Source organism: Hypomesus transpacificus, chromosome 13 (assembly GCF_021917145.1).
Source record: "Hypomesus transpacificus isolate Combined female chromosome 13, fHypTra1, whole genome shotgun sequence".
Classification (NCBI taxonomy): domain Eukaryota; kingdom Metazoa; phylum Chordata; class Actinopteri; order Osmeriformes; family Osmeridae; genus Hypomesus; species Hypomesus transpacificus.
The window spans coordinates 290,401-313,721 of record NC_061072.1 but is presented as its reverse complement, the minus strand read 5'-3'; the positions used below and the strand labels follow the sequence as shown (position 1 = coordinate 313,721).

At 48.1% G+C, this 23,321-nt stretch overlaps 2 protein-coding genes across 6 annotated transcripts in view; one reads left to right on the top strand and one right to left on the bottom strand.

Annotated features, from left to right (window-relative positions):
- The window catches only part of abcc3 (ATP-binding cassette, sub-family C (CFTR/MRP), member 3), a 44,393-nt gene extending 34,559 nt beyond the window's left edge, over positions 1 to 9,834 (bottom strand). For 2 of the 5 annotated variants that reach the window (XR_006956986.1, XM_047032935.1), the window contains exon 1: positions 9,472 to 9,832. Coding sequence is in view for 4 of the 5 variants with exons in the window: in XM_047032935.1 (XP_046888891.1) it covers positions 9,472 to 9,507 (36 nt within the window). In the remaining variant the exon portion in view is untranslated. Of the gene's footprint in view, positions 1 to 9,471 lie in introns of all 5 variants that reach the window. The other 3 variants (XM_047032934.1, XM_047032931.1, XM_047032932.1) reach the window with 3 other exon arrangements.
- A 1,337-nt stretch (positions 9,835 to 11,171) lies between these two features.
- The window catches only part of LOC124475741 (ras-associating and dilute domain-containing protein-like), a 20,097-nt gene continuing 7,947 nt past the window's right edge, over positions 11,172 to 23,321 (top strand). The window contains exons 1-11 of the mRNA XM_047032548.1: positions 11,172 to 11,910; positions 12,810 to 13,009; positions 13,325 to 13,499; positions 14,451 to 14,683; positions 15,223 to 15,671; positions 16,954 to 17,256; positions 17,376 to 17,798; positions 17,942 to 17,979; positions 18,241 to 18,443; positions 18,690 to 18,802; positions 22,986 to 23,250. Coding sequence (XP_046888504.1) covers positions 11,765 to 11,910; positions 12,810 to 13,009; positions 13,325 to 13,499; positions 14,451 to 14,683; positions 15,223 to 15,671; positions 16,954 to 17,256; positions 17,376 to 17,798; positions 17,942 to 17,979; positions 18,241 to 18,443; positions 18,690 to 18,802; positions 22,986 to 23,250 — 2,548 coding nt within the window. The 5' untranslated portion in view covers positions 11,172 to 11,764. The remainder of the gene's footprint in view (positions 11,911 to 12,809; positions 13,010 to 13,324; positions 13,500 to 14,450; positions 14,684 to 15,222; positions 15,672 to 16,953; positions 17,257 to 17,375; positions 17,799 to 17,941; positions 17,980 to 18,240; positions 18,444 to 18,689; positions 18,803 to 22,985; positions 23,251 to 23,321) is intronic.

Here is a 23,321-nt window from a genome sequence, read left to right as displayed (position 1 = left end):
CTGCCAATTTAAGGAAAGATGCAACCAAACTGATTGGCAGAGCCTTCATCATGCAGCAAGATAACGACCCAAAACACACTGCCAAAACAACAAAGGAGTTCATCAGGGGCAAGAAATGGAAGGTATTAGACTGGCCAAGTCAATCTCCAGACTTAAACCCTATAGAGCATGCATTTTACCTGCTTAAGAGGAGACTGAGGGGAGGAACCCCACAAAACAAACAACAACTGAAAGAGGCTGCAGTGAAAGCCTGGGAAAGCATCAAAAAGGAAGAATGCAAAAGTTTGGTGACGTCAATGGGTCACAGACTTGCTGCAGTTATTGAAAGCAAAGGATTTGCAACTAAATATTAAGTCTTATTCACTTAAATATGTTTTAAGTATATCTGTTCCAATACTTTTGCTCACATGACAAATGGGTGGATTCAAACAAAATGTGATATTTTCTTAGTTGTGCATCAGATCCTGATGTAAATACCTGGAAATAAAAGCTGAAACGTTGATCTCTGGTCTCACGTTCATTATTTGATGTCAAGCCCAAATGTTTTCAGTCTACAGCAAAAATAAAGGAATTCGCCTCACTGTTCCAATACTTTTGGAGGGCACTGTATATGCCGAATGTATGCACCTTCCTGCCAAAGTAAAATTCCTTGTCTGTGCAAACCCCTTTCTGATTCTGATTCTAGTGTACCACAGCTGCACACAGGGATACGAGATCACGTTTCCTACACGTGTGACATCACAGCACATGATCACACACCCCTTACTGGACAGGATAGGAGAGGAGGAGGAGGAAGAGAGGTGGGGAGAATCTTGGCAATGGCCTTTTCTTTCAGTTGGCACTACACAGACGGTTGATTGGCCTGTTTTAGAACCACAGGAAGATGTTGGGAGAAAATGATTTTCGGCTGTCCAACAAAAGGAACTATGACATTCAAACAAACTCATTTTCCTAACGTAAGCGTCGATTTTTTTTATCTGCTGTTTTATCTCAGTCCCGAATCAAGCTTGCAGCGGCGAAACGATTTCGCCGCTGCATGCCAACAATCCCCAGTTGTGTATCCTGCACACGTGCCACAGTGATCAGATTCATTATTTATTTTTTTACAAACTCATTTTCCTCCTTGAAAACCCTGAGTGTGGGACGAGAACAAGCGCATGGCCTCTCCATAGCGATGACAGTCACATACATCAAAGATCTCTCCACCCAGATCTGCCCTCCTCAGTCACGTGGTCGAAACTATTTTCAAGGCGAAGCACGGACAACATCATCTCCTTGTCCTTTCTCTGTCCCTCTCTCCATTCTCCTCTCTGTCCTTCTCTCCATTCTCCTCTCTGTCCTTCTCTCCATTCTCCTCTCTGTCCTTCTCTCCATTCTCCTCTCTGTCCTTCTCTCCATTCTCCCCTCTGTCCTTCTCTCTGTTCTCCTCTCTGTCCTTCTCTCCATTCTCCTCTCTGTCCTCTCCATTCTCCCCTCTGTCCTTCTCTCTGTTCTCTTTCCGTCTTTCTCCTCTGCACCCTAAGGGCTGCCACGGACACGAGGCAAACCGTTAAAAGGGAATTGTAGCACATGTCTAAAAGATGTAGCCCATTCACACACACACAACATGGCCCTACATACAGTAGCGGCGGCTGTGTGAGGACGTGACGCCTGAATGGTCCTGATCCAGCGCGTGTTTTGTCAGCTATGCTCCGCTCCCTTTCAACGTGGGCCCAGAGAACACCTGAGCGTACGTTCGCCTGGAACCGGGGGTGGTCACACAATGCATGCCTAAGGTGAGATTTCAACACAACGGCCCCCCTCTCAATCTTCCACACCCCTCTCTCTCTCTCTCTGTTTTTTCTTTCCCCTCCCTCCCCCCCCCCCCCCCCCCCCCCCCCCCCCCAAACCCGTGCCCTTAAGGTGCTAGAATGCAGCCACTCCTGTCTGTACGCGAGGGGAAACTGTCACTGTTCTCTCCCAGGCGGCTACAGTGCGAATAGCGACGGCTTCACACACCTGACGCGCTGACAGCGCCATGTGGTCGTCTCCTCGTGTCGGTTTCGAGTCCCACGGAGAGAACAGGAGAGGGGTCAGATTCGGCGAATCAGATCGGAGATCCGGCTCAGCGAATCAAATCGGAGAGCCTTTAGGGGGGCCTAAAAACCGCTCGGCGGCTGAGGACGACCCTGTCGCGGGGTCGAAGCTAGGTCGCCGGCTTAAGGAGGGGGCTGGGAGGCACGTGGAGCAGTGAAAGAGGAACGCAGCCAGGTCTCACAGTTTGACGTGATGGGGTTCCCACAGTTACAGTTTCACATTTCATTTGTTGAGCAGATTATTTTCTCCAAAGTGACGTTCAAACAGAGCATAGTGCATACACTTTGTAACTATGCTTTTTGGAACACAAATGAGGTCACAGCTATGCGTCTATGTAACTACAGTGTAGTTACTAGGTAGGTTTTATACGTTTTACTGTGTATGAGTGTGTGCCAACACTTTTCAATGAGGTTGGTATAGAAGAATCATACGAAACCCAGCTCTCAGTCCTGGTTTTATCTGGGCGGTTCTCTCAAGTTCTTTTGATCCTGTCTTATTTAGACAGTATTTAATATTATAAAGATACAAGGTATTCCCAGTCCTTTGAGCCAACAACACTATGAGGGTGAAATCACGTGGCCTTCTGTTTGGAATGCTGATGTAGTTGTGCGGCCTATGAGGACCAGCGAGGATTTGAAACAAACTGCTGATAAATGAATTAAGTAAACTGCTAAATGTGGATTTTTTTTTTTACTGAACACAAGCACTTTCTGTAAAAACCCAATTCCAGAGTGCATCAATCACATTGAAAGCAGCCCCCCCTCCCCACACCCCCAAACCACCAACCCCACCACCTCGTCCTGAATGAAATTTGCCGGGATTCTGAAATTACATTAAATCACGTAATGTAATACACAGCTGATAGGAACGCACGCTCATTCAAAGAGAGGGAAGACTGAAGCTGTGAGAGAAGATCTCCTCATCATGCATCGTGCAACCCCACCTGACATGTCTCGCGGAGCGACAACAGGAAGTACCCGGTGCCCTCCAGTCGTGGTCCTGGATGTTATCTCTACAACTTCACACGTTCTACTCTGACTGGAGGAAAGGAACGTGACTTTCAGTTGAGGGAATCTGAATCACGCTGGGAGAGAGACAGAGAGATGAGAGGGAGACAGAGGAGAGAGAGAGGGAGAGAGAGACAGAGGAGAGAGAGAGAGACAAAGAGACAGAGAGAGAGAGACAGAGAGAGACAGAGAGAGAGAGAGAGACACACACAGAGAGAGACAGAGAGAGACAGAGAGAAAGTGGGAGGGATAGACACAGAAAAACAGAGTGGAGTCAGCAAGCCCATCCTTTAAGCCGTTGTTATGAAAACCTCTGGGGCTGCAAAAGAAATATTGGTGCTGAACACCATCTGTTTTCAGTTAGACATGCGCTCTCCTGACTCCTGAAGACATGAACTGCTGCATTGACCCCTAAATGTCATCTCAGCACCCCTAAAAATAATAATAATTAAACATATTATTATTATTATTAATTAAAAAACAGGGAGAGTCTCTGGGAGATGAGAGAGACAGAGAGAGGCAGAGAGAGACAGAGAGAGCAGACCAGAGAGACAAATGAAGTAGAGACAGAGAGAGCAGCATTCAGACCACCAAGCCAAAGCAGCAGGGTCTCAATATGTTTCTTTTGTTTTAGGGGATAAGGACACAGGTCCTAAACAGTTAAATCTGTCTCAGTACCCAGAGGATCAGTTTGGCAGGCAAAAAAGAGCTTTCCAACAAAACTGGTTCTACAGTTTTAAATGGCTGAAATTCTGCTCTAGGACAAATGCTGCTTTCTGCTTCGCTTGCCGAGTATATGGTAAAAATCTTAGACAGGAGGAATTTGTGAATGGTGGAGTCGAGAATTGGAGAAAGGCACTGAACTTGTTTCAAAAACATGAAACCACCCAGTCACACAAGGACAGTGTAGTTCGCTGGAACTGCTACAAAGAAAGTCTATGACAAGGCAATGTTCTACCAATAGACAGCGAGTTCCACTGAAGTTAGTGAAAGAAGAGAGTACCTGAAACGTGTTATGGCAGTGACCTGCACGTTGGGAAAGCGAGGAATACCATTTTGAGGTCATGGCGGAAACCGTTGAATGCCACCGTAAAGGCAATTTCAATAGAGTGCATGACCCTGGTGAGGTGTTCCGGGCACGTCCCACTGGGAAGAGGCCCCGGGGAAGACCCAGGACACGCTGGAGGGACTATGTCTCTCAGCTGGCCTGGGAACGCCTTGGGGTCCCCCAGGAAGAGCTGGCGGAAGTGGCCGGGGGGAGGGAAGTCTGGGCCTCCCTGCTTAGGTCGCTGCCCCCGCGACCCGATCCCCGGACAAGCGGCAGATGACGACGACGACGACGACGACGACGCATGACACTTCTGAGGCAGTTGAATCCTTTCTTGCAGAGGTATACACTACCATCAAACAGCACATACCTCTCGTCTACCAGTCAGAATGAGATGATAGAATGTTGTTCACAAGAGGTAACGGCAACTATTGTCAGTGAGATGAGGGAATCAAAGACAGAACAGTTGGCACCGTGTGAGATAGGTTTCAATAAAGGGTACAGTGAAGGAGAGGTTCCTAGCCCTTACAGAGGTGACACAGTTTGATGCTACATCAATAACTGCTGCAATTGAATATCAACTGGGAGAGAAAGGAATTGATCAGTTGAAATGTGTGGCACAGACTTACGACGGGGCAGCAATCATGAGTGGGGCAGTTGGGGGTGTGCGAGCCCGTTTTCGAGAGCGGCATCCTGAAGCGATACATGTGCATGGTCATGGACATGAGTCGAACCTTGTGTTATGTCACCCTCGCAGAGCCGTTTCTGAGGCCGCCGAGTTTATCGCCATGCTGGAAAGTATCCATTCTTTTTTTGGCGTCTCGCTTGTGAACCACCGTAAGTTTGTGAACACTCAACGGAAGTTCGGATTGCAGCCAAGTGAACTTGTGCAGTTGTCCAACACACGTTGGTCGTGCCAGATTTGTTCAGTGAATGCCGTGCTTGAAAACTTCCCTCCCATCCCTGAGTGCCTCCCTACCACCAACACACCTACGGGAGTGGGATTGATGACAAAACTCAGTCAATTCTCCTCAGTGTATTTGCTGATTGTGTTCCAGGCTCTCTTGACTGTAAAGGCATGTTAACACAGATACCTACAAAAGGAGATCATTGATCTTGCCCGAGCAGTGACATACAAAGACGCAGTGATTGACTCCCTTGAGGAGAAACGCAGTGATGCCACTGCTGCAGATCTTCACGCCAGAACAAAGGCCTTATGTGAGGCCAACCAGATAGCAGTTCCAGAGCAACCTTCTGGACAGAGACGGAAGACAAATCGAATAGCTGGATTTGTTGTGAAGTCGACTCCTGGGGCAAGTAGCTCAAAAGGAAATTGTTATTTCCAGGTCTGGACAGAACGATCTCTGAACTTGAGAAGCGTTTTTCTGGTGTGAAAGAAAAATTGCTTGATGGAATTCAGGCATGTAGTCGAACCTCAGACCACTTCTTGTCTGAACCATATTTGTCAGAGATGGCACTACATTACCATATTGACCCCAAGGCAGAAGAAGTGATGGTTGTCAAAAACCATCTGAGGCGCAAGAGAGGGGCTGGTGCTGTTATAGACATGCTCACAGTGCACGACCTACTGTTCCCTTCGCTGAAAGCTATATTCAGGTGGCCTTGAATATACCAGTTAGTAGCTGCAGCTGTGACAGGACTTTTAGTGCCTTGCGTCGGCTTCATAGCTGGCTCAGGAGTACTATAGGGCAAGTCTTGAGTCATGTCAATTGAGAAGGAGGTGCTTGAGAAAGTCAAACACGAAAAAGTGATTGATAGATTTGCCACCCTCAAGGTGTGGCGACATAGCTTAATTCTCCCTAAGTAGAAGGCAAGATCTGCAGATATGTTTCAAGCCGAAATGGTAGAGAAGAGTTGAGTGACATTGTTCCTTAGGGTAAGGTGGGTTGGGGTTTTGGGTGAGTTGAGCCTTTCTTAAAACAATGTTTATTTATTGTTGACACATCATTATCAGTTAATTTGATGCTGGTAGTTCATGAAGAAAGGAACTTTCTTTTCTGCTCTTTTTTTTATGTATTTATTGAAAGTTTTGTGAAAGGGACTTTCTTAGTTTATTCATTCATTTAATATTTTGCATAATAATAACTACATGTATTAAATGTTATCCAGTGAAATTAGTGATTATTAGCAAGGGGGTTTAACCCTTTTGCAAGGCACTGTACCCATGTCACATTGTCATTGGGGGCTGAGCCCCCCTAAAGGTCTGTTCCTAGAATTGCCCCTGGTGCACAGCCTGGTCCAGAACACATTACAGACACGTTTTAATCACCAACAGATGTAAAAACAGCCCAGCTGCAGCTAAGTATCGCATAGAGTAGACCCACTATCTGAGTGTACTTCAAGACTCAGACAGGACCTGCTGTGTCTATGGATCTGAAGAATCGCATCTATGGACATGCCAACTGCCTTTGTTCAGATGGGCCAATGATCTCACACCCTGATCCAGCGTCAGTTGGGTTTTCATGTTAGTGTTCAAAGTTATAAATGGGGACGGTAAACTGCTGGGCTAGTGTGCAGTTTTTTCCTCAGGTTGTGTAAGGCTGTGACTGGGGAGGGTAAACGGATCCAGGGTCAGTTTGGGGGGTTTCACGGTGGTTTAAGGTTATGATTGATCAAACAGCGGCGCCTGCACAGTGACTCGACTACACGCTGAACTACTGTAGGCTAAAGCCCATAAAAAAAGAGGAAGTGCTGCCGGCTATGTTAACTGTGTGTACTGTGAGTGTCTAGGTCTGTTGTGGAGGGCAGTGTACTGGAGGCAGGGTGAGGGGACATATGCTGCACCTTTGCGAATCATGATTCACCTTTGCGGATCATGGTACAGATTTTGAGGCATTAATCTACCTCTGTAGAGAGAGGGGGTTGAGAGAAGGGGGGTAAGAAAGGGGCTAAAAGAGACGGGTAAAAGAGTGCAAGGAAGAGGGGTAACTGAGAGAGAAAGGGGATACAGAGAGAGAGAGAGAGAGAGAGAGAGAGAGAGAGAGAGAGAGAGAGAGAGAGAGAGAGAGAGAGAGAGAGAGAGAGAGAGGGAGAGAGGCTGCAGAGTCACAGACAGAGGGATTAACCCAACTAGTGTGTAAAGCCAACCACACCGTAAATGTAATCATGACACCTAAACCACAGTGTCATAACCACAGCCATCTAATTCCTGTGTGTCCGCCTCTACAGCTTGGACCTTGGTGGTGGTGGTGGTGGTGGTGGTGGGGGGGTCAGGGGCTTTTTAACTTCCTGGTTGTTGCACCCTCAGCAGTTTGAATGAGAGAGAGATGTTTGGGAAAGAGGAAATAAAAGCACATGAACACTCTGTAAACCTCATCGCCCTCGGGGGGGGGGGGGGGGGGGGGGGGGGTAAACCTGTGACTTCTTGTTCAGCAGTCAAATGCACCTCCACTAAGCTGGAATGGAAAAATAAATTGTGAATTTAATATGCTAGGCATGTAAGATGATTTTCACTTCTTGGAAAATGCCTGTCCATCTCCCTGTGAATGTAGCTGTTGTTAAAAAGAAAAGTTCAATTCTTTTAACTGCTACTTTTCTTTTGTTTGGTGAAAATTGCTATAAGCTGTTGTTACACTTACATAGTTACACAGTGTCCAGTGTTGGAGACATTATTGTAATCCTTTTTATCCCAGGAGTTTAAAACCACCTTGGTCTCCTTCTAAATTAGGCCACAAGAACCACTATTACAGCACAGACCTTCTGATCTTTACCATTCTCTCTCAGACACACTCCGTTCTACACATGCACACACACACACACACACGGAAACTGTCTTCTCTCATAGATTCTATTTCTCCGCTCTCATAACATGTTTCTCAGTCTAGCTTGCCTTCCACCTCTCCCTCTCCCTCACTCTCTCTCTTTCTCTCACAAACACACACATTCATTATTTCAATGCAGATGTATAAATAGGTGACACCACTGTAAAATGAGTACCCATCAACATATAAATCAACATTTATATCATTTAGTAGCCTACCATGTGTAGCATTGATCTGAACCATGCCTAATATAATGCAATGTTATATAAAACAACCATATATGTTATAGCAATATTGCATAATAACATATATCATCAAAAAGGCAAAAAGGCCTACCATACAGCTATTATGATTACTCTCAATGTCTAGACAGAATCAGCACTCATCAACACACACCTGGGTGACACCTCTCGTGACATGTCTTTCTATGGCCTCTCCCAACTGAAGGATTGCCCCAAGGGAGGATGCTAAAGAGCAGCTGTTAACTCATGGTGATGTGATCCTCCTGAAGAGCGTATGGCTGCCCGCATATCAGCTAACAGGAGAGGCAGTCCCCTTGTGACAGGGAGTCAGGACAGGGACATCAGAGCTGGTGAGAGCAATAGGCCATGACCTACTTTCCATTAGAAGTTATGCAGTTGGTCACCCCAAAAAACGTGTCTAGTACTGAAAACGTTAATGTTTCCTCGAGTTGAAAGTCTGCAAACAATGCGGGTCTGGTGAGGAGAAAGAACGGGGGCTTGTGTGTTGTTATATTGCCTATGCTGGTGCAGGCCCCCCGCGTTCTGAGGATTATGGCCGTTTGAAGTATGAGTGGCGGGAAGCACACACGCTTGAGGTCTTCACCTCGAGTAAACTGGTAAACAAAAAGGGAAGTCAGGTGCCAAGTCTTAATCCTTTAGTCAACAGGCCGGTACAATTTCAAGTTGGTTAGGGCCAACCATGCGCTGGACACTGAAAAGGTCAAATCAGACAGGGGTAAAGTCTCACGTGAGGATTAACGGCTTTTTGAGATAGGAGGATATGCTGTTTAGCATTGTCTCCTCCCTGACACGGGACTGTTGCAGTGCTGCTGTCAAGTGTGATAACGATGTAGCCTAACGTAATCTTACGCGTTATAAACTGTATGCTTAGGCTATAGCCTAGTCTACTCTCTGGTACGGTTGTAACTTTCAACAACAAAAAAAAGCTGCTCAAGCCTGTTTCTCGTTGCCGCGCCTACTGTACGCTACAGTGGAATGTTTAACCTTGCTGCCATTGAAGAAGGTTATCAAAGATGTGAAACAAGCTTCCGCCTATGTCCTATAGTCCCGCATAGCCTTATGAGCTCATCGCCAATTGCGCTTTTGTCCCTCGATAAATGGCTTGCGATAACACAACCATAACCCGAGAGACCATGAAACGTTGCTGGCAACGGAAACATTAACACAACATGAAACGAAGCCAACCCAATATGTTAAGGAACATAAATTAGAAAGGCAGAGCCCTGTGTAACAATGTCGTTGTTTTTAGAACCTTTTGAAACGCACGGCGACCAAAGCTAATACCCAATACTCACCCAGAAGGGGAATTTCGGTCCGCATAAACGCTCCATCGCCACCGGCCTTCTCGAAAACAAGCGAGGGACCTTTTCCTGACTCTGACAGGTCTCTCTTTCCTTCCACCTACGTTCTTTTGTTCCAGCGCTTGCAGTTACTTTGGATTCTCACACACTCACTCATTCGCCACACACGTTCGAGTGGAGCTGCACGAAGTCTTATCGCTGAAGTAGAGGCACTTTATACTGAGAGATTCAGCTGGCCCCGCTCCCTATACTGTACCCGCCCCTCTCTGTGCCTACACATTTGAAAAAGCCCACAGTCGACTGTTGTTAACAATAGAGAAGGAAAAGTCCTGAGGACGCTATCACGATGAAAGGCGGAACCCATACAGCCCATAGGTCCCGCCTTCACATACACGCACACACGCACACAGACAAAATGACTGGGCAAGAATATCATGACTTGGGATATTTAAGTTACGTAAACGTGTTTCCAGTGAGCCCATCATTTTTTCACCAAGTCATAGCCACTACCACCACTGAAATAAAACCTGCCTAGCAAATGCCTAGTTTGCATCAGCAGAGCTGCCCCTTTAAAAGCAACCTTTTGCTAGAATAGAACGTTCGAATTATGGTCACTTCATGTGAGAGGTGGTAGTTCCAACGTGTTCCTAGTTTCCTGAAGTTGAAAGAATAAACTACAACAAATGGAAAATCCATGAAACCACTTATAACCACGACAACCATGGTTGTGACGGAGTCCCAGCGCACCAATTGTGTGAAGCCCCCCTGCTGTTTCAGCGTCTAGTCCGACCGGATCTTCAGTCGGTGCTCACCAGGGGTCCTCCAAGTGTGGGTGTGGGCAGCCCCCTGGGTTGGAACCTCGACGCTCAATGACCTGATCATGACCATGCTGGAGCTTGAGCGTCAACCCACGCTGCTTGCCCAATATGCAAGGACACAGGCAAAGTTAAAACTACTGGTCTGATCTTAACCTTCTGGTGTCCGCTGTTAGGTCCTGCCGCCTTTTACTTTAACATGACACTTTATAAGCTGACAGAAAAATTGAAAGATTTGTTTTAATCATGTCATTGAACGCTTAAATAAGATATGTTATACAGTGGTGAGGAATTAAAAGGAGTGATAGATGATTGTTGGGTGGAAAGTTGGGGCTTCTATTTCGAATAACGGTGCTACTAAAGAAATAATGGTAGGTTAGACAAAATTAATAATAAGAATAATTGCCTAGAGATTTTTTTTTAATGTTTTTCTACTTGCCAAGTGTTTTACAATGAAAAGTAGGCTACTCCCTCTAGTGGACCAACTTCGAAATGAGGCAACCAGCATCAATGCGTTGGTCCATTGTGTAAACTCTAAACATCATTGTATCAGCCTTAATTATCAGTCTTGAAGAGGCCAGTACGTTTTGAACGATTTGATGATAATGTTAACGTCAAACTATGGGTTGACAACGTATCAACATTAACTTGCACATTTCTGTCAATGAACCTCTTACATAGGTTATTTCAGGAAGTGAAACATGGATTGATATAAGGTTGTACTGTTATACCTTTGGCCAGTAGGTGGAGTCCATGGCGCGTGAGTGTGGCAATCGAAGAAATGTTTAGGACAGCCCATCATCAATCCACGGCCCACGGACCGGACAACCTCATGTTTTGGTATTTTTCAAATTTCTTTTATATTGGAGGAGCGTTGTGTAAAACGGCAGTAGTAGGCAACTGGTGAATGTGCGTGTTGAATAGTAGGACCCTGGTCTGGCCATCTATGGGGGACTAGTCGACAACTAGCTAGGTGCTTGGCGACTCCAAGCAGTTGCGCTCTGCCGCTGGCGCGCATCAGTACCCTTTTGCCTCTCCGCCCCCTTTTCAACCCGAAAGAGGGGTTATAGCCCTAAATCAACTTTTCATAAGTTTTCAACTTTCAAGACACTTGGATCCTCGAACGAGCGTGGACGATACAATATTCCAACTATTCCAAATACTTATGTCGATTCCAACACTGGATTATGTGGCGGAGAAAGCTGTAACCTAGTTTAGTTACCTGCTCTAGTTCTTGAACAGCTGCGAGAGACCCAAACATCTGGACGACGTGTCATGGAATGCACCCGCGAGACAGCAGCTGTCGCGGGGTGCGCTTTGTCCGCGGTGTCTTGATGAACAAGACAATACATAACAGAACGTCTTATAATCAACAACTTATACAGAGGTTAGGTTGTGGGTGTTTGAATGAACGTGGAACAAGTAAGGCTTTACCTTGACGATACTGAAAAACATTGGTTTGGTCAGGTTAAATGAATTCCGGACAGATGAGTCCAGAGGAACTGAGTTCTCTGCCGCCGAGGCCACCTGGACACGCGACCGGACTTTTACCTGCCAGTTCGCCCAAGAGACGCTTTGTTAAACTTCGAAGAAAAACGAGTGAAAATGGATCACTACAGTAAGTCATGTGTTATAATCTAATTCATACAGAAATTATCGCTGTTCAAACCTGGTCAAGCTTTAACGTTAATTCAGTGAGGTTTAAACTTCTCAAAAACCCATGGTTCCCTAATTACATTATTATATACCAAGAGTATGTAGGTCTATAATATCATTAGCAGTAACCTAGTGGTCCAAATTCTGAAACACATAGACACTCACACATATGCATTTATACCCATGAAGTGACGTAACTGTAGAAATCTTTAAGCCTTTATTGAAATAAGAAGCTTACAGGATTGCTGGGAAATAAACTGCCCTGCGTTATTTCATCGCAAACTTCAGCAGAGAGGTAAGCAGGACTGACAGAAGGTGAATCATTTGTTTAGTTAGCTAAAACTAAGTATGAATGGGTTAGTACATGGTGTGGCCATTAGATATATGAATGTGAATGAGTGATTTAAGGTATTGTCTTTACTATTTGGTTCTAAACTTTGTTGAAATAAATATGGATCTGAGTAGGCTTTGAGAGACATACAAGGTCTTGAACAGTTTTGTTGAAGAATTCCTTTTGATTTGTTTGTCACAAAATTGGGAAAGATGATGTGACTTTTTCTACTCGCTCTTTACTCCTCAACCACTCTTTTGTTTTCTCTTTCTCTCCTTCTCACTCTGGCTATCTTTTTGTTTGCTTCTGTCACTTCCTCTGTGAATCATTCCCCTGTCACTGTCTTTCCTGAATTCTACCCACCTCCTATGTCACTCACCTTACCTTCTCCCATTGTTCCTGCCTGCCTCCCTCCCTCCCTCTTCATCTGCCTCCTTCCCGCTCTTCGTCTCCCTTACTCTTTCTATCCCTCTATTTCTTCACCTTTCGCTCTCCCTCTTTACCCCTCCCTTGCTCCTCCCTCCCTCCAGGTCAGGCTCATCTGGTTCCTCCACAAGGTCGCACGAGAGCGTGGCAGTGGCCGTCAGACAGCCAAGCCGGAGTCGCATCCGTCGCCATACCAACCGCCTGTCTGGTGTCTTCCAGCGTGGCTCCGCCCCTAACTCCGCCCCCATGTCGCTGACTGGAGACGGCAGGTCCTCTCTTCCTGGCTATGCCAGAAAGGACAGCTGTACGTTGGTGTCTAACGTGAATTTGACTGCTGTCTTATTCTTTGTCTCTTTTGGTCATGTTGTCACGTGGAAACATGAAAGAAGAACCCTTCTCAAGTTCTGTTGGACTGATTTAGGGTTCCAAACAGAACCTTACTGAGGGTTCTTCTCGGGTAGTATCAGAAGGGGTCAGTTTATCAGTCTTCTGTCTTCAGTGGACAGTATGTGATGAGACAGCGTTTAATGTCTAATTGTGTGTCAAATATCTTGGTCCATGTACTGCTCAGTAGTTAAAGAGCTGTCATTGTTTTGACCTCTCCAACATGGCCGCCTAGTAACCCCTGTGGACCTGTCTGTCACTGAGGACCCCTCCGAGCTGTCCAATCAGATCACGGCTCCGGGCATCCTCAAGATCTTTGGCAGTGAGATCTGTGAAGGAGCCCACTACAAGAGTGTCCTTGCCACCACACACTCCAGCGCCAAAGAGCTGGTCAAAGAGGCCCTGGAGAGGTTTGTGTGTGTGTGCGTGGGATATGTTGTTAACGTGTGTGCATTTCCTGTTCATGTGTGAATGTCTCTGAGACCTCCTTAGTGCAGTAGTATCATTGCTCCAACTATGAGATGGTGCCTGGTTGTGTATCAAGGGATGAGTTGTTGGAATGACTCATATTCCCAGGGATCTTCCATACAAAGCATGTTCTGTAGGTGGCTCCACAAGAACATGTGGATCGTGTTACGAGCAGGGAACAATGGAGACAAAGTGCTCTGGAAGAAAGATCAGCCGAACCATTGTTCTCCAGGTCCAGCTGTTTGTCATAACATGCTGAGCGCATGCATGCCAGAATCATCGTTTACATGGGCGATGTGGAAACATTCTAGAACAGACCACAGACGTCTGGAGGCCAGTCTGCTCAGACTCTCTCTCTCTCCCTCTCTCTCTCTCTCTCTCTCTCTCTCTCTCTCTCTCTCTCTCTCTCTCTCTCTCTCTCTCTCTCTCTCTCTCTCTCTCTCTCTCTCTCTATCTCCATCCTCTCTCTCTTCGGAAAGAAGGCCTCTGTCGTTCTTCTATCCATCGCACACACACATGCATACACATAACCACACACACATATACAAACAAGCACATACACACACACACACACACATACTCACACATATACAAAAATACGCCAACACATACACACACACACACACACACATAACTTGTTGCTGTTGGTAACAAGGCCAGTCATGGAGAACTTGCTGAGCTTGCAGAGTAGAACACGGAACATTCTAAGTAGTTATTCCTCCTCATTGCTTTTTCATGTATAATATGGTTATGATGATTATCATTATGTGAATGGATCAGTATTATTTTCAATTATTTTAGAGAACTGTTGACTTTTTCATGTTTATGAACTGTTTGCAAAATAATTAATAACAGTACTAGCTGTTTATTGGAACAAATGTTTTATCACCCAGGTACGGACTAAGCAAGCAGGAGGCGGAGTCTTATGTTCTCTGCGACGCCATTGGCCACGTGGGTGAACACCAGTGGAGGATGGAATGCTTCCGGGTGGTTGGCGACAACGAGAAACCCCTCCTCCTGCAGTCGCTATGGAAACCCCGAGAGGGTTTGGCGCGGCGTTTCGAGATCCAGCGGAGGAGCACCGTGGAGGAGAAGAGGGCCAGGGAGAAAGACACTGTCACCGCTGGTAACACTGCCCGCCCATCACACCTGGGGTTCAAATAAAACACACTCTGAAAGGTGGAGTGGAATTGATTCAAGTAGAGTAGAGTCATGTCTGTCCAGTAACGCCCCTGGTCAGGGTTGAAACAGCTGGGAAGTGCTGTAGGGGTTCGTCCTGTTATGTGTTTGTTTTACTGTGGCCCCAGCTCGTGATAGTCCCCTATCTGTGTTCGTTTGCTCTGGGCTGCTGAGGGTGATGCTCTCTTCCCTTCAAACCTGTCTCTCCAGAGGCAGAGGCCGTTTCCTGTTCGTAGCCTACGCTGTTGACTCTGGCACACACACACACACACTCTCTCACTCACTCTCTCACTCACACACATGTACACACACCCAATCTCTCTCTCAAACACACTCGCACACACACCTCTTTGCATCATTAAAAATACTTATATTGGGGTCGCCCTTTTCCAGTCTGTGTTTATACATGCGTGTACAGTGGATGTGGTTGTTTGAACAGGCCTCCCTCAGCCCTCCAGGCTCATGTTTACCCTCCCTCCCCCCCAGGCATCAACGCCCAGGCCCGCAAGCTCCAGAAGAGCCGCTCGCGGGTCACCTCTACCCTGATGGAGAGGGCCCTCGGCCGGGGCCACAGTCTGTGGAGGAGCCTGAGCGAGCTGGACCTCAGTGACCAGACCCCTGCCTCGGCACCGCAGAGCCACACTCAGGGCCACGGCCCAGAGAAGGAGCTGGAGGAGAACCACCAAGAGGGGCAGGTTTGGAACCAGGATGAGAACCTCGGGAAGAACCCTCAGGAGGAGAGTGTCCCGGAGCCCTGTCGGAAGGAAGGGATGGAGAGAGCCCCGGCAGAGGTGGAGAAGAGAGGGGCGAGGGAGGGAGAGGGGTGGGAGAGGGAGGAGACGGAGAGCAGTGACGATAGTGTCACACAGTACTTTATTCACCCTCCTCACGACTGTCCCTACCTCCTCCTGCTGCGAGGGTACAGCCTCACACAGGTATCTGCTACACACACACACACAGTCTCACACAAACACACACACACACACACACACATACATACATACATACATACAAGCTCAGGGTGTTCAAAGCAGGCCAGTGTTCAGAGCAAGCTGCAGGTTTGTGGTGTGTTTAGTCTATAAACATGAACGCCATTGATCACTGAGGTAAACCTCTTTCTTCTGGTTCCATGCTGTCCTGAGAGACTGAACCTGTTTCGACTCTGGTTGGAATCACAGTGACACGGGGACACACACACACACACACATTCTCACACACACACACACACACACACACAGGCAGGATTACACAGATACTTTAGTGATGTTGTAGGATGTGTTGGATGACGATATTCCCGATATCACAGAAATAGCTCTCATCTGTGTCTGTCTCCACGAACAGAAAACAGCAGTAGGAACATGTGAGGCATGAGATGGAGAAACAGCCCTGGTCTTTCTCTGGAAAGAAACACAGAGAGACAGAGACAGAGCGAGCGAGAGAGCGAGGGACAGAGAGAGTGACGCAGAGAGAGATCAGCGTGTACCGAAAATGTGTGTGTGAAAACACAGAGCAGGAAGCAGAAAGGGACGACAGTGGCCCTGTTTCCTGTCTGATTACCACTGGGCACTGAGTGATTCAAATTGCCACACACACACACAAACACACCCATATGTGTTATGGAGCTATCTGTAGTGATCACACACCAATTGAACACACGCACAAACATATTACTTTACCTTAGTAAATGGGTCTTGTGGGGTCTTGTGTACTCACTGTGGGATCTAATTAAACTGATATCACACAGGAAAAGTGGATGGAATAATCGTTTTAACTTCGCCCCCGTGCTGCGGTCATGAACAATTAGAACTGGGTTGAAGGAACACATTTGAGGAATAATTCAGTAATTCTGGCCATGTTGGAAAATACAAGCTTAACAAAGGGGGGGCGGAGGTTAATCTTCTCATGCTGGTCCTGTTGTCATGGTGATTAATCAGAGCCTGTTTGCTAGGCACACAGGGATCACTGCCAATTTATGCCACCAGACCTCACCGATCATATTACTGCTTGAGGTCAATTAGACTGTGTTCATCCATGATTGTAACTGACACAGGTTCCATGTTAGAGATATGAGACATGTTAAAGTTATGCGATATGGAAGATACTGTACGATATTACAGACCCCACTATCTCTTTCTCAGACCCTTCTACCTCTCCACCCCCCCTCCCTCCCTCCCCCACACACTTCACTCCTTCATAACTCCCTCCCTCTTCCCTCAGGACTTTGTCATCTACTTGCTTGGCGGGTCGAGCACCGTGATTGGCCGACACCGTGGGGATGGCGAGGTGTCAAAGGTCGACGTCCAGCTCTCCGGCCCCGACATCCAGCCGAGGCACTGTTGCTTGCGTCGCCGTGGCAATGGGAGCTCCACCTGGCTCCGTCCCTTTGGCTGCGCCGTTGCAACGAGGAACGGGGAGGCCGTGAGCGAAGAGGCGGAGCTGGGCAGCGGTGATGTCATCGGACTGGGGGGACACTATTTGTTCCTGTTCAAAGACCCCACAGGCCTGGTTACTCCACCCCAGGTGTGTACTGTACGTCTAGACACGCGTCCAGAGATGAAAACACACACAGACGCCAGCATTTAAAAAAATATGATTCCCTGTTGACTCCATCTTGTTTTTGTGTCCTAATATTCAAACAGGACGTCAACTCCGCAACTCCTGATCGCTCGCTCGCCACCGCCCCCTGGCTGTCGAGCTGTGCCTCTACACCCCCTCCAGCAGAGCTCCTCTGCTCCACCTGCTCCTCTTCAGCCCCCTCCCCCGGGCCCCAGGGGCCCCAACACCCCCAGACACCCAGACACGCCCAGACAACCCCCAGAAGGGCCCCTCCTTACCTGAAGGACCCCTGGGGCCAGTACCTGACCCTGCACTACAGCACGCAGCACGAGGAGCGTGTCGTCGCAGAGATAGTCGCCATGGCGGGTGCCGGCGAGGAGCGCCCTTCGCTGAGCGTGGCGTTCCTGCTGTGCTTGTGCCTGCAGTACTCAGCCGCCCGGCTCCACACGTCAGACCTCCGACGGCTGCTGTTGCTCACCGCCAGCCAGGTCCAGAACGCCATGTGGGTGAGTTTTTGTGAGGGTGTGGGTGGGTGGGTGGGTGGGTGGGTGGGTGGGTGTGTGAGGGTGAATGTATGCTCAGAGGCGGTGCTTGTTTAAGCTTGAGGATGATTTTCTTGGTTGATTTGTTGGCTGTTTTGTCTCGCCAGGAACACACCAAGGAGCTGGCCGCTGGTCAGTCTGAAGGGTAAGTCTGTACATCTGCGATATCTTCAGAACCTGATCTTCAAATGACAAATGACTCTCTGTCGTATCGTTCTATAGCCCTGCGCCACTAATGGATAGATATGAATAGAGATGTGAGTAGACATACCGAATCTTAATCCAGATCTGCGTCAATCTGCCCCGGTCTTTGTGGATACTGTGTGGAACTACAATACCAACAATGCTTTGTGTGTGACTTCAGATGTCGTTAGTCCTTTGGTGCCTCGTCTTCTCCTTGCCACAGAAAGGGCTCAGACCCAGAGGAGCAGCCAGGTCTGTCCGTGGCAGAGCTGCTGTCAGCGCTGCGCCCCCTGGTGGTGTGGATGTCCAACGCCCTGGAGCTGCTCAACTTCATTCAGCACCAGCTGCCCCCCCTGCTGGCCTGGAGGAGCCGCAGGGAACAGCAGGAGGTGGGGAAGGAGGAGGAGGAGTTGGAGGAGAACATAGGTAATGAATTCCACCTTTGTAACGCCATCAAGTTGATCAATCACTCAAATTTTTACTTGGGAAAAATGGGTCTTTTACATGTGCATGGACATTTTTGTATCCACAGAAACAGTATCTTCTCGACTGATGTCTGTTCATCTCTGTGTAGCAGTATACTGTATGTTTAATGTACAGATTGTCTTCATACGTGAAGTGAGTGTGTTTTACATTTGTACGTATGTACGTGTGTGTGTGTATGTGTGCCAGCCCTGTTAGAAATGCGTCTGTCCTGCGTGCGGTCGGCCAGTGAGGAAACCATGACAGTTCTGGAGGAGGTTATCATGCTGACCTTCCAGCAGTGTGTCTACTACCTCACCAAGGTATACACACACACACACACACACCAGCCTAACCCCACCACAACAGGCAGACATTAGCTCTCTTAGGATTCCACTCACAGGCTCAAGCAAAGCAGCCTGTTGCCCAGACCAATCAGAAGCTTTTGTTTAGTAGCAATGGGTTTTAGTTTTAATGACACCAGTATGGTTTAAGAGCTCACTGATAGTGGTTTGGCAGTGGCTTTCTTTTTCTCATCTCGGAATGTGAGGCTTGCTGTCCATCGTACTGTAAACTTGGTCCATAACTGACAGTCCATGCATAAACCTCAGTTGTTGAACTGCTTTTGGAACGATGGTGGTTTCAGGTTTTAGTTTTAAAACGGGAGTTGTGAAAATTCAACACGTGGAAGTTATTTTAAACAAAGTCGAAAAACCGAGAAGGCAAGATTTGAAGCAAAACATTCCATTGTTAAAACGGCTTAAACATTCGATCGTCTTGGCCGTCGTGTGAGAACGTGATGGCAGCGCGAGAAAGAATAATAATCAGAGAGACGGAGCATAAAGAGGCCTTCTACTGAGGGAACTGTCTGATAGACCTGCCTTATGGCTCCACCACACTCGGGCCTTTATGATAGGGGACACAGCACAGCAAGGGCATTGTGCTGTGTGTGTGTGTGTAAGTGTGTGTGTGTGTGTGCGTCTGTGCATGAGTGGCATCCTGTCTGTCTCTGTGTGTGAATGTATGTGTGTGTGTATATTTGTGTGTTTGTCTTTGTGTGTATCGCTCTGTGTGTATTTGTGTGCCAGTCTGTCAGTGTTTGCGTGTGTGTGTGTCTCTGTATGTGTCTGTGTGAGCTACCATCATTAGCTAGTGGTCAAGTATTGCCAGGTGGTTGAATCCTAAAATGACTTAACCCTCTCAGTGTTGCAGAATCCCATCATATCAAAGATGTCTATATAAAGAAACCCAATTCAATGATCATTTGGAAACTAGTGTTTTCCACATCCAGACCAACCAGAGTCCGAACAAAGACAGAACATGACAGCTCACGTGTCCTAACGCACATCTTCTTCCTGGAGGGTCAAGAACAGACGTCATAGCAACTGTCGACCATCACACTAACATCCACACCCATCACCTCCACCCTAACCCATACATCTCCACACCCATCACCTCCACCCTAAATCATACATCTCCACACCCATCACCTCCACCTTAACCCATACATCTCCACACCCATCACCTTCACACACATCACCTCCACACCCATCACCTCCACCCTAACCCATACAACTCCACACCCATCACCTCCACCCTAACCCATACAACTCCACACCCATCACCTTCACCCTAACCCATACATCTCCACACCCATCACCTTCACCCTAACCCATACAACTCCACACCCATCACCTTCACCCTAACCCATACATCACCACACCCATTACCTTCACACACATCACCTCCACACCCATCATCCCCTCCCTAACCCATCACCTCGACACCCATCACCTCCACCCTAACCCACACCCCTCTACACCCATCACCTCTACCAGGCCTAACCCGGTTTATGACCATGGTATGCCCTGGAGCGGAAGGCTAACATAAGCATTGTGTCAGCTACTATGCCTATGAGAAAGAGAGGCTTTACTCAAAGGCCTTACTCACAGAAAGAGTCAAGGAATGGTCCATATCTGTTTCCTGTTGAGGAAGGAAGAGGCAGGAAAGCTGTGTCATGTCTCGCAGGAGGAAACTATAGACCTTCCTGGAGAGTGTAACTGGTGAGCCTCCGTCCCATTGACTGTCTATTTCTACGTCCGCAGAATAGAGAGAGAGTGAGTGAGTGCGTGTGTGTGTGTGTGTGAGACAGAGATAGAGATAGGTTGGAGGAAAAAAGAGAGAGAGGAGTGAAATTCTAAAATTCTGAGAGCGAGAGAGAGAGAGAGAGAGAGAGAGAGAGAGAAAGAGAGAGAGAGACAGATACCTTACCACCTCGGGCGTGCCATCAGCCACACTGTAGGATCTCTCCTACAGTGTGGCTGATGGCACGCCCGGTCTGGCAGTACAGGCTCTCAGATGTGGCATGAGATCCTTTCAGAGAACCAGCTCCAGGCCTCCATGTTATCACTGTATGTTGTGTGGTTTGCTGGTTACGGTCTGATCGTAGTCTGGGACGGTCAGGCAGTGTGGGTGGGGTGATGGTGTGGTTGTCTGGGTCGTTCTGGCCTCCCATCCATCACGGCCGTCAGAGATCTGTGGTTTTAGCTGGCTGTGCTCTATCACTCCGACAGCACTCAACTGGACTCGGCAACACTCAGAATGTGTGTGTGTGTGGAATATGTTGAGCTGAAAATATGTGCGTGTGAGAGAATCTGTGATGGATGGCTTCCTTGTGTGCGTCCGAATGTGCATGCGTGTCTGATTTTGTATGTGCACATAAGTGTGCGTGCATGTATGCGCGTGCGGACGTATGCGTCGGAGAGCAAGACAGGCTGTCAGAGCGAGCAGGAAGCGGACTGTTTCCATACTCAATACTTGTTTCCTCCAGAGCTGGCGTGGTCAGCGTATACTCCCATCTGAATCACACAGAGCAGAACCCCAGCCTGGAACTCTCCCCTCTAACCAGAGAAACACTAAAGAGACCAGCCTGGAACTCTCCCCTCTAAACAGAGAAACACTAAAGAGACCAGCCTGAAACGCTTCCCTCCAACCAGAGAAACACTCAAAAGTGTCCTTTCAGGGTTAGGTCCATCCATAATGTGTGTGTGTGGGTGTGTGTGTTTGTGTGTGTGTGTGGGTGTTTTGATGATGCTTTGGTGACTGGCCACACCCGAGAATGTTGTATACACGCTATCTACAGACAGGCAATCCAAACAAACACATACACATACAGGCAGGCAGGCAGACACAAATAATTACACACACATATTGACCAAGACACACAGACACACAAACAAACGTCCCGCACAACCACAGAGAAACACGAATGAACACACACACACACAGGCCTAGCCAGCGAGACAACCATGGGTAGATGTGGGATACAGGAGGACAGAGGATTGCTGGGTGAAGCACCACACACTTCTGACAAGAGGAACATTTCCCAACTGTAAACCCCCCCCCCCCCCCGGGACATTGTTTGGGTTCATTTCCACCCATTTCCACAGTCTAACATTACAGGGGTTTCCATCCAGTAACATGTGGAGCCAGCTGGGGATGGCTGGTGTAAAGTGATCTATCTGCCTGGGCGGATTCTTCCAGAAGTCGCCAGTCAGCAGCTCAGCCATGCCAAGCCCACACCAGCCAGACTCAAAAGTCAAAAATGTAGACCCACTGCCAGGGCTGGTCTAGTGGGACAAGAACAGAGGCTGGATGGGAGGCTAGGGGGGGGGGGGGGGGGGGGTTGGTTGGTCTAGTGAGTCTGATGGGGAGGCTGGGGGGGTACAAAGGGACGCTGTATGGGATGCTGGGGGGGGGGGGTCTGTTCTAGCTGGACAGGAAAAGAGGTTGGAGGAGAGGCTAGATTGGAGGCTGGGAGGAGAGGGGATGAAAGGGAGGCTGGATGGGAGGGAGGGATATGGATATTGATATGGGGTGTGGAGGGGTGGGGGTTAGGAGCATATGGATATGGGTTGTAGGCGTGGGGGGGGGGGGTGGAGGAGCATATAGAGATGGGGGTGCTGGAAGGGAGGGAGGAACGTATGGAGATGGGGGGGCTTGGGGATATCTGTGTGCAATTATCCTGAACAAAGCTAGCCTTGTCGTGCTCTGCTCCAGCAGGCTAATCCTGGCTGTGGAGGGAGTTGCACTCTGGTCACACAGCCAGGGAGAAGGGGAGGGGAGGGAGGACAGCGTGGAGAGAGGGAGGAGGACAGAGGGAGAACGAGAAGGAAATAGAGACAGAGAGAAAATGGGATGACGGAATGGGAAATGCATCCCTTTACCATGGGATCTCCTGTTGGCAGAATTATCTTATCTCACATTCCTGCACTGTGTGCATGTGGTGTGTGTTGTCTGTGTGTGTGGTGTGCGTACGGTGTGTGTGTGTGTGGTGTGTGCACGGGGTGTGTGTGATATCTGTTTGCGCGGTGTATGTTTGTATATGGGGTGTGTGGTGTGTTACACACTGGTTAATAGGTGGTCTTGAAACTGGAGTTCGTTTTTTTTTTTACATGATAAACGTCTCCACTTCAGCTGCGGCCTACTCCGTTCTGTCCCTCCTAGGCCCTGTACCCTATCTTACCAGGCCTGCTGGAATGTAACCCCTTCAAGGGGAGCGGCAAGCAGCCAATGCCCAGGCAGAGCGAGCAGTTCCTGGGCAGCGGTGGTCTGCTGGTCCCTGGGGAGACGGAGCAGGTCCTGGAGGTTCTGAAGGAGACCAGACAGCTGCTCCAGGACTGTCAGCTCCACCAGGAGATCTCCTCCCAGCTCCTCGCCTACCTCTTCTACTTCATCAACGCTTCCCTGTTCAACAAGCTGATGGAGAGAGGTGGGGAGGCCGACGTCGGGACGCGCGTGCACGCCATTGTCTTCATCTTTTTTCTTTTTTTACAATGCTTC